The 11,689-nt window shown below is 40.1% G+C and overlaps 1 protein-coding gene and 1 pseudogene across 2 annotated transcripts; one reads left to right on the top strand and one right to left on the bottom strand.

The window, feature by feature from the left end:
• Positions 1 to 209: 209 nt before the first annotated feature.
• Positions 210 to 1,082, top strand: LOC306856005 (cholesterol 25-hydroxylase-like protein 2; the record flags this gene model as incomplete). Its single annotated transcript, XM_079394963.1, has 1 exon — positions 210 to 1,082. The coding sequence occupies one exon, from the start codon at positions 210 to 212 to the stop codon at positions 1,080 to 1,082; it is 873 nt and encodes a 290-aa protein (XP_079251089.1).
• Positions 1,083 to 8,364: 7,282 nt separating this feature from the next.
• Positions 8,365 to 11,620, bottom strand: LOC306856004 (proteinase-activated receptor 2-like; annotated as a pseudogene). The gene is made up of 2 exons: positions 11,554 to 11,620; positions 8,365 to 11,446 (listed from the first exon to the last, which is right to left on the bottom strand). The product of its transcript is annotated as a proteinase-activated receptor 2-like (transcript).
• Between the last annotated feature and the right edge of the window lie 69 nt (positions 11,621 to 11,689).

The raw sequence follows: 11,689 nt of genomic DNA, 5'->3' as shown, positions 1-11,689 counted from the left end.
AGAGAAAAGCTACAGATGCAGGAGGTGGTGCTTGGACACATTTTAGAGGCGTAAAGGCCTGCCTCATTTGGCACAGATCAGATCTTTTACAAAAAGCCACATCCAGCACTCAAAACAAGAGAAAGTCGCCGCCGGCCGCTGCCAGCATCCTCGACCCTCTGCAGGAGTAACAGCAGCCTGGCTGTTGCATTGGCAACACGTAGCTGGACATGATTCCCGGCAGTCTGCGTGGCGTGCTGGATGTCAGCAACACAACCTGGGCTCTGTCGGAGCGCTCCGTGCTGCAGCCCATGTGGGATTACCTTCAGCAGAACCACGAGAGCACCTTGCGCTCGCCGCTCTTTCCCGTCATCCTCTCAGTGTCCATGTACCTGGTGCTGGTGTTCTTCTACACTGTGCTGGACCTGCTGGCTCCCACCTGGCCCTCCATCCGACGCTACCAGATCCACCAGGACCGCAACGTCACCTGGTCCAACATCGGCTCCACTTTGGCACTCACCACGTACAACCATCTGGTCTACATCTTCCCCGCCGCCGTAGCCCAGTGGCTCTGGCGGCCGCCTGTGCCACTGCCCCGCGAGGCACCCACGCTCACCGCCTTCCTGCTAGGAATCGTGGGCTGCACGGTTGTGTTTGACTTCCAGTACTACTTGTGGCACCTGCTTCATCACCGCGTCGGCTGGCTCTACCGCACCTTCCACGCGCTCCACCACCAGTATCGCCAAACCTTCAGCCTGGTTACACAATACCTGTCCGCTTGGGAGCTCTTCAGCGTGGGCTTCTGGACCACCGTGGATCCTTTGTTCCTCCAGTGCCACTGTCTCACTGCCTGGGCGTTCATGCTCTTCAACATCTGGGTGTCCACTGAGGACCACTGCGGGTATGACTTCCCTTGGGCAATGCATCGTCTGGTTCCTTTTGGCCTTTGGGGTGGAGCACTGCGGCACGACGCTCACCATCAGCAGCCGGGCACCAACTTTGCACCTTTCTTTGCCCACTGGGACTGGCTGGGGGGAACCGCGACCATGCCGGCTCCTGTGAAGACAAAAACGCGGAAAGAAAGGGACGAAAAGGAAGCCTGAGGCTCTGCTTTCCCTTTCACACCCTCGCTTTTCACTCCATCTGTCCCGCCCTGTCTCGCACGTTTCCCATCGCTATTCATTTTCTCCCTGAACTGCAGATCAAGTGTCTTACTAACAAACCAGTAGAGAAGCAAGCAGCACATTGCCAGAGAAAGCGTCCTGCTCCTTGAATGTATAAAGTGTCTTTTCTTGCAAATCTATCTATTTTTTTAAATAATAATACAAAAAAATCTTTAGCATTTGATGGCCAATTTGTGGAGTTTTGTGGCATATCTCAGGTTTGTAGTTTTGGCCTAATGCCTCTCAAAAAGATTATGTGTGTTCAAAATGGCTTTTATTCCAATGCTTGCTATTGTATTTTGACACTTTTTTTTTACTAAACTTGAGTCAATAAAATGCTGTGTTGTTTGTTAAGTTTACCTTCAGCTGTGTTGATATGCATTCGAGGATGCTTTGCAACCTTTGGATTGCTCCAAATAAAAAAAACCCAGCACACTGACCGTTATAATCGTTAGAGAAGAGGAGCGTATGAAGTAACTATGTGGCATGTTGGCTAACACAGTTGGCTCACTGTGATTGCTAGAAAGATCTAAGACTACTTACATCATCATCCCTGCTGCTGTTTGTGTTTCCTAATTCAAAATGTGCAAAATACAGACAACACAAGTAATTTTGAGCGTGTTAATTGGGCTGACATAGTCATTGTAAAGTTTAAAGGCACAATTTACTGTATTACTGTCTTTCTTTCTTGAACCAAAAAATTAGATGTTTACCAGAATGCCCGAGCTGCTCTTCTAGTAATTAAGCTGCTTAATCTAGTGATTAAGTTGTAAAAACAAGACAAAAATCACTACATTCCATACCTTCTTCCAAGCTCTGAAGATTGTGTTTACTTTAAAAATGATGCAACATACCTGGTTGTACATCATTGAGGCTTAATACTATCGGTTCTTGAACATCACATGACCAATCAAGTACAAAAAGTGACTGTATATAACATTTAAGAAATACATAAGGTTTAAAGGAATAGTTCATGCAAAAATCAGAAACATGTCATAATTTACTTACTGTTATTCCAACTCTTTATTCAATGAAACACAATCTGATGTTTGAGCTGCTCTTACATCGTAAATAGATAGTGATTTATATTTCCAAGGTGTAAAAAAAAAAGACAAAAAGCTCCATAAAATGTGAGTTCTGCACTATATTCAGTCTTTTAAAGCCATAAGATAGATTTGTGTGAAAAACAGACCTTTTGTTCATTTCACTTTTTGATATATCATGCCAAGTGGAATGTAACTAAGGCTGAACGATAATGGCTGACACTTGAGAACTGCTTTAGTTTTAAAGAGACCCACAAATTTGAGAGACCCAAAAGATAGCCAAACCTTTGGTCAAAATGTACTCACCTTCATGTCATTCCAACTCCATATCCTTCTTTCTTCCATGAAACACAACATGAGATATTCGGCAGAATGTCTGAGCTGCTCTTCCACTGAAATTACATGGTGATTTATACTGCCAGGCTTTAAAAAAAAAAAAGACACACAAAAAAAAGCACTATAAATTGTGTGCACCATATTACAAGACTTTTGAAGCCATACTATAGATTTGTGTCCAAAAGAGAGCTTTTGCAATTATGGTAAATATATAAAAAACACTTTTTGACATATTGGATGCAATCCTATCATTTCTTATATATCACCTGACAAACCATGCTATGGCAAGTTTAAAAAAAAGTGACGTTAAATTATGAAATTTAATTAAAGAGACAAATTAAAAAAAAGTTTAAAAAGGCCTGCATAAGGCTTTAAAAGGTGACATTTTGTTATTTTTCAATAAGATATTTTAAAGAATGCCAGGGTCCAAAACAACATTTTATCTAATTGACTTTAAATGCAAAGACAAAAACAGACAAAATAGTTCAAAATATTTTCTTAGTGTTTTGCAGAAGAGAGTCAGGTTTGGAACAACATGGGGGTAAGCTAATTAATTTTTACTTTAAATGAACTATTTCTTTAAATTTTGGTCAGTTCTTCACACTAAGGTATCAAATGGCTTCAGAAGACTTGGAATATAGAGTATGAGTTGTATGGACAACTTTTATGGGTTGAAATGACAATGAGGGATCTTAAATGAAGACGAAATTAGAAAGAAATGTTATTGTGTGTTTACATTTTAGGATATGGATGTCCAACCGGCCTGAACATATGCCACAGCATGCATTGTTTGTTTGTTTTCAGCCATCATTCTGTTCTATGCCACACTATGTTATTCGACAGTTTTACATAAGAGAAGCCCGTAGAGAATCTGGGCTGAGATCAGTCTACAGCCAAAGCGGAGAGGCAATGCTAATTAATCATCTTCTCTTTCAGCCTCCTACTGATCCCTCTGGCACATGGAGAATAGCTCTCCATGCTTTAAAAGAGAGTGAGAGAGAGGAGAGAGAAAGAGAAAATCAGATCAAGTTGATTTATGACACCAGGAACTGAACAATTTCTGATATTATTCTTATTTTTTTCAGTTTAAGATACCAGCGTGCAATGTCATATAACACGGATGACCTTTCACATAGGGGGTGGTGGTGCTATCTGCAACCTTTGACTCGCTCAGAGGAGGCCAAACAAACAAACAAACATGAAAATCTGAGCTTTGTTGTGTTTGTGCATGCGAGGCTGAGCGGTACCTGGCTCTTATCTTATCTTATCCTTAGCAGCTCAGTATCTCTGAAGACCTCAGGTTGAGCTCTCTGAACAGTAAGTTGTTATCTGCAGCTCAGCACAGGACACACTGGAAAATTTCCCATCAGGCACTGTTGTGGACGCCTCCCCCTCTGGCACTGCAACAGAGGGGTCCTTGAGGAATGTAGACACTGGGAGAAAATGTGGACTGTTTTAAGCAAGTAGTTATGCAGGAGAGATAAGATAATGCTTAGACAAATCAATGAGCTGTCTGTGAACATCAGAGAGCTCACAATAGAAATGATAACACATTCACATTTACACTGAATAAGATATCAACCACCCAAGTTGACAAGAACTAAACTCGCTTCTTTACACTAAATAATATATCATAGAATAATCATCACAGCTCACCATGCTACTTGTATTATTTCTGCATTACATAATATAGTGCACAGTATGCATATTTTATGTAGGCCTATGCAACACTCTGATTACCCATCTGCAATATACAGGTGTGCAAACTACCGTATCCCACAATGTAATGCATTAGACTTGACCTTTCAATTTCACTGTGTAGAATGAAGTAGAAGCAATATTTGTCCTCATCTCCTGCCAAAAGTCATGAAAAGACAATTTACCCCAAATTGTTTTAAAAATGCACAATAACTGTAGCTATAACTTGCACACAGAATTAATTGTGCAATAGAGATGCACAACTCTGCAGCAGTCTACCGTTTGAAACGTTTATAGTTCAATATTGCATTCTATTTTACACATTACTTAAAAATAGTAGGTAGTACATAGTATACTGTGCAGTAAACAGTACACTAATACTTCATTCTGAACAGCCACGGAATAGGCTACGCGAGTGCTGCACTTACTATATCTATACAGTAGATGTCGCTGTGTTCCATACTCTTCCTTGCGTTACTAACAGTCTAATATAACTGTAATGATTCATAGTCAAGTCAAGTCACCTTTATTTATATAGCTCTTTTAACAATACAGATTGTGTCAAAGCACTTAACAGTATCAAATTGGAGGATAGAGTGTCAGTAATGTATAAAAATAAGATTAAACACTCAATTTTTAGTTAAGGCATTTCATTATTGAGTTCAGAGATGTCATTGTCTAGCTCAGTTTAGTTTAAATAGTATCTGCTAAATCAAATTGACGATAATCACTAGAAATTAAGTGTCCCAACTGAGCAAGCAAAACCTTGGGAGAAACCAGGCTCAGTCGGGGGGGGGGGGGCAGTTCTCCTCTGGCCAGGAGATAATTGTTTATTTATTGTTTACTTATTGTTTTAATTAAAATTTTAAATGTATAAATGTATTTATTTTTCTTTTATATTGTTGCAATTTCTAACACACACACACACATATATATATAAATATATATATATATATATATATATATATATATATATATATATATATATAATTATATTTTAGTTATTTTCTTTTCTTTTAGTTTTAGTTTTATTGCATTTAAGTTGAGGCCTTCACTTGGGATATGTAATCCAGGTGTCCAGGCCTCCACTGACGATCAGGGAGACATCATCTCCCGGCGCCGATCCACCATCTGATCCGGACACGGACTAAGAAACAGAATAAGAAAGAAACAGACAAATATTAGCGTAGATGCCATTCTGCTTATGATGTAACGAGTACATCATGTGTTATGGGGAGTGTTCCCGGTTCCGGTTGATCTAATTAATGCAGTTTTACAGATGCTAGAAACATGGCTTTCAAATGAGAAATTTCTATCAAACAGCACACCTGGTTCCTAACTGATGACTAAGAATCGACAGAGCAGCCGTCAAGTGTTAGACAGTGTTCCAGGTTATTACATGTGGGGTTTTTAGGTCCGATAATTAACACTTCTGTTTTTTAAGAATTTAGCAGTAAGAAATTACTCGTCATCCAGTTTTTTATATCGACTATGCATTCCGTTAATTTCTCAATTTGGTGTGTTTCACCGGGCCACGAAGAAATATAGAGCTGAGTATCATCAGCATAACAGTGAAAGCTAACACCATGCCTCCTGATAATATCTCCCAAGGGTAACATGTAAAGTATGAACAGTAACGACCCTAGTACTGATCCTTGAGGTACTCCGTACTGCACTTGTCGATATGATACTTCTTCCTTCACTGCTACGAATTGATGGTGGTCAGATAAGTGCAATTTGAACGATAGTAATGATGTATCATAGTAAAGGATACAGTTGAGAAATAGAGTACAAAGCATTGCCTTTCTATTTTAAACTGAAATAATTGTAAATTATCCCACATTATATTACGGTTATAAGGCCATCTACAATGTATTTTACACTGAAGAAATGACACTTTATTACAATGTAAAATAGTGAGTGTACAGCTTGTATAACAGTGTAAATTTGCTGTCCCCTCAAAATAACTCAACACACAGCCATTAATGTCTAAACCGCTGGCCACAAATGTGAGTACACCCCTAAGTGAAAATATCCAAATTGGGCCCAAAGTGTCAATATTTTGTGTGGCCACCATTATATTAGAGCACTGCCTTAACCCTCTTGGGCATGGAGTTCACCAGAGCTTCACAGGTTGCCACTGGAGTCCTCTTCCACTCTTCCATGACGACATCACAGAGCTTGTGGATGTTAGAGACCTTGCGCTCCTCCACCTTCCGTTTGAGGATGCCCCACAGATGCTCAATAGGGTTTAGGTCTGGAGACATGCTTGGCCAGTCCACCACCTTTACCCTCAGCTTCTTTAGCAAGGCAGTGGTCGTCTTGGAGATGTGTTTGGGGTCGTTATCATGTTGGAATACTGCCCTGCGTCCCAGCCTCTGCTTCAGTATGTCACAGTACATGTTGGCATTCATGGTTCCCTCAATGAACTCTAGCTCCCCAGTGCCGGCAGCACTCATGCAGCCCCAGACCATGACACTCCCACCACCATGCTTGACTGTAGGCAAGACACACTTGTCTTTGTACTCCACACACGCTTGACACCATCTGAACCAAATAAGTTTATCTTGGTCTCATCAGACCACTGGACAAGGTTCCAGTAATCCATGTCCTTTGTCTGCTTGTCTTCAGCAAACTGTTTGCAGGCTTTCTTGTGCATCATCTTTAGAAGAGGCATCCTTCTGGGACGACAGTCATGCAGAGCAGTTTGATGCAGTGTGCGGCATATGGTCTGAGCACTGACAGCCTGACCCCCCACCCCTTCAACCTCTGCAGCAATGCTGGCAGCACTCATACGTCTATTTCCCAAACACAACCTCTGGATATGACTCTGAGCACGCACGTGCACTCAACTTCTTTGGTTGACCTGTCTTGTTAAACTGCTGTATGGTCTTGGCCACCGTGCTGCAGCTCAGTTTCAGGGTCTTGGCAATCTTCTTAAAGATGATGTAGGCTATATGTAGAGCAACAATTCTTTTTTTCAGATCCTCAGAGAGTTCTTTGTCATGAGGTGCCATGTTGAACTTCCCAGTGACAAGTATGAGAGAGTGAGAGCGATAACTCCAAGTTTAACACACCTGAGGATATGACGACAGGATATGAGCAACGGGTAAGGGAGGGAACTGAAAGAAGGGTAGGCTGTCCAAATTCACAAACACCGACTTCCGGGTTTTGCGGACGTCGGAGGATCCCTCCTCCTTCAACCGGGTAGGAAGGATCCTAAGGAGGATGCAGACCCTGAATTTGGACACAGCCAGTGAGAGCGATAACTCCAAGTTTAACACACCTGCTCCCCAATCACACCTGAGACCTTGTAACACTAACGAGTCACATGACACCGGGGAGAGAAAATGGTTGTGGCTAGAAGGCATACAGCTCCGACTGGAAATGAACAATGAAATTAATTGTATACCTATTAGATTGCGTTTTATTAATGTCTACACCTACCCCAAACCTAAACCTATCCTTTACAGGAATTAAAAATTGTAACTATTGTTGTACAGTGTGACATTAATTACGCTGTATTAATGTACGCATGCCCAGTAGCGTCATACGTATCCCTTCTAGCCTTTACCAGAGAAAATGGCTAATTGGGCCCAATTTGGACATTTTAACTTAGGGTTGTACTCACTTTTGTGGCCCGTTTAGACATTAATGGCTGTGTGTTGAGTTATTTTCAGGGTACAGCAAATTTACACTGTTATACAAGCTGTACACTACTTTACATTGTAGCAAAGTATAATTTCTTCAGTGTTGTCAAATGAAAAATATAATAAAATATTTACAAAAATGTGAGGGGTGTACTCACTTCTGTGAGATACTGTAGCTAGATAGATAGATAAATAGCTAGATAGAGTGTGAGAAATGTGAATGCTTTGAGTTAGACCACAACCACCAACAAACCTGCTTCAACATGCTCAACTCAACTGGTTTTACCAGTCATTGTGTTTCTGCTAAACACAGACACAAAGAGCTTCAGACTGGTCCTGTTTTTAAAATATAGGCCAACACACATCAGTCAAAGGCTCGAGACCCCGACAGACACAGCAGAGAACAATAAATAATTGTCTTGAGAAGTGATCCTGAATCTTAAACTGCAGGTGTTCGTAAACACGTGTTCGTACAGCCGAACGAGATTTGCAAAATTTTTGAATCAATTTATTTGAATTAAGGCGCGGTCACATTAACAGATGTTCAGTGAAATTTTCAGCAAAATCCTATCATTCACATAGAAATCTGCAGAGCAGTGTTGAAACAATTGCCAAAGTTTGCGGTTTTCCATAGAATTGGGCTACTTTAACCTGTTAACCTTCGCCCCCCATTGTGGGCCTCACAGGTGAAAATAACCTACCTAAATTAAAATGGTAACAGTTCCTGACAAAGTGTGCTACACAAACAAATTAGGTATCTTTGGAAAGAAGACACTCTAGGCTTTACTATCCATCATCCAGAGTTGATAATGTTCAAAAAGATAAAAAGTTATAGACACTGACGTGCCTTGAAAAATATTTTTCACCCCGAAATCTTCCCACCACCATGAGCTCTAAGGGGCTCCGTACTAAGGGGCTCCGTAGAGTAGAGACCCCCCCCCACATGATTGTAAAATGCTTTGGGTGTACAGCAATACACAATAAAGAGCTATATAAATGCATCATTCATTCAGTCATTCAAAAATCTGGCGTTCAAACCTGAAGAGACTCAAAGAATCAAAGGTCTAAAGCTAGTTAAACAGGATTAGAGGGTTTCTATAGAAACAGACGGTACTGTGAGTGGTATACTAAACATTTGCTAAACTAGTTAGTGCACGGAGTCAAATTCACTAGAGCAGCAGTTTCACTGAAAAAATCAGACAAGTCAACATAGGGAGACATTTCGATTTGAAACATGCTCATACTAGCAATCAAATTAGGATACACATTTAAAAGTGCTCTATTCATTAAAACAAAAGCAGAGTACATTTTTGTAAATCATTGTGTAAACAGTTCTGCATTTAGCAGATTTTTTTTTTTACATCCAAAGCAATTTAATCTTACACAAATTCACTCTGCTCAATTGCTCGTTTCATAATGAGGCACATTTTGTCCCTACAAATGTTACTAAAAATGTTCAACCAAAGGACATTTTGTAGCTGAAAGATAACATCATGAAGTATTTCGTCACAAGATTAAGTTTCATAGTTTATGTTGAAGAAACAGTTTGTCATAGTTTCTACAAACAACATATGACTCACTTATACAAAATGTACTGTACTCCACATGTGATCCAAGGAACTTATTTATTAATTAAACTAACAATTCAGGAGAAAAATAAATTTTCAAAGTAAATAAAACATTTATTCAGAAGGCATTGTGCCTTTAGAGGTAAAGTGGGCTATTTGTGTTAACGGCTGCATTTCCTTGTAAGAGGTACAGTGACATCTGATAAACAAGGAGGGAATGAAGATTCAGACACACACTGAACTGACTGGGAATTCTTAAGAACACCACTTTTGAGATAAGGAAGTTACAGTTGAAATTAGAAATCAAATATGCGTGAATTTAGAAAAATATAATTCTAACACTTGCATCAAAAACACGAATAGTGACCTAATTATGGCTATATAAAACAGTGAGGTATAAAAATAATAAGTCATTGTGACTAACTAGCAAAAAACAAACAAAAAAAAATTATAAAAATCGCTAATCAGGTTTGATACAAAAGAAAAAATATGAAAATATTAAAAACAGAACAAATACTGGCTAAAACATTAAGTTAAAACATAAATTTCAAAGAATAGTTTTTTTTTACCCATTACAGGCTGGAAAATTCACATTAAATATTTCACAAAGCCCATCTGAACAATATTAAATGTAACAACAGAACGATGAGACTGCTTTGGCTTCACGACCCTGAGATATAGAGAAACAGAAAGTTCTGTTCAAACTCTTTGTGGCTCCTTCAGCATTGGGGTTTACGAAGGTCTCTGAAGCACAATATCTTCACAAAAACTTCAATCTGCTCTCAGACGGTTTCAGAATCATCTAATGGAGAACACAGAGCATGAATATGAAGTAAAATCTTCTGTATATTCCACAGATAAATACATAAACTCATGTCCGTCACGGTTGATGTCCTTCTGCTCTCAGCAGTTGCTACTTTCTGTGTTGCCTGTGCTGGAAGTATAGGTTTTGGTCCTTTGAGAGTACTTCATTGAGTTGAACGAGACCCTCTTCCTCTCCACCGCACGCTTGCTACGGCACAGAAACGTGTTCTTAATGTGCTTCCTGATATCATCCGAGATGTAATAGTAGATAAAAGGGTCCAAGCAGCTGTTGAGACTGGCCAGGCACAGTGTCGTGATGTAGAAACCGTAACCGTTATTAGCCCAGCCATTTCGAAGGAGAGCGTAATGCACGACCAACATCACGTTACTTGGGATGAAGCAGACCAAGAACGTTATGAGCACCGTTATGATGAGAACCACGGCTCGCTGATGGCTTTTTCCAACGTTGCCCTCGAATTTGGAATTCCCAAGAGAGCAAAGGAGAAGAATATAAGCTGCGATGATGACCAACATTGGGATGAAGAAGACAAGAACTGCCATCACCATAAAATAATAATAAGGCAGCTGAACATCCAGGAACACATTGCCTGACTTAAAGTTCTTCATTCTGACAAGATTGACGTTGTGGCAGGTGGTGATGTTGAGGTCCAAGAGTTCAACGGTTTGCTAGTACAGGTACAAAGGTGTAGTACTGACCCAAATGAAGATCCAGATACACACGGATACGATGATAGCAAACTTGTTGTTTTTTCTTAGATGGGTGAGTGGGTGAGCGCAGACCCAGTACCGCTGGATGCTCAGACAAGCAATGAAGAGGATGGAGCAGTACATGTTGCCGTAGAAGAAACCCACCATAACTTTGCACATCCCTTCACCAAAAGTCCAGTTATTTCCTTTTAAATGGTAAGCGATCTTGAAAGGAGTCCAGATGACAAACATCAGGTCAGCCAGCGCTAGGTTGCTCATGTAAATAGCAGCAGGGTTAATTTTCTTTGATCTGAACAGCAAGACATATATAGCCATCGCGTTGGTTGGCAACCCTACTGCAAAAACAATGATATAAATAATTGGCATGAAGATAGTTGTGAGACCGCTCTGTAGTGTATCTGCAGTGATCGGATCAATGAAAAATTTGCCTGAATCTTCATCCTGCACGATTATTAAACTTCGTCCTTTGCCAAGAGCTGAAACAAAAAAAAAAAGATTGTGAATTCTAATATTCTAATTCTAAAACAAATAGCCTAAGCTACAAAATTTGTAAGAAAAATACAGACGAATTAAAGCGACTCACCTGGCTCCGCCGATGCAAAAATTAGGCCAATACACGCGAAAAATGTCAAACTTGAATAGACAGCCATAATTTGTGTTCTTCAAATTCCTAGGTAGGCTATTTCCCAAGGTGAAAGAAGTCCGGCGTCGTATGAGCT

This window comes from Barbus barbus (assembly GCF_936440315.1).
Source record: "Barbus barbus genome assembly, chromosome: 36".
NCBI classification, from domain to species: Eukaryota; Metazoa; Chordata; class Actinopteri; order Cypriniformes; family Cyprinidae; genus Barbus; species Barbus barbus.
The sequence above is the reverse complement of the archived record's forward strand: the minus strand, read 5'-3'. Positions and strand labels throughout refer to the sequence as shown.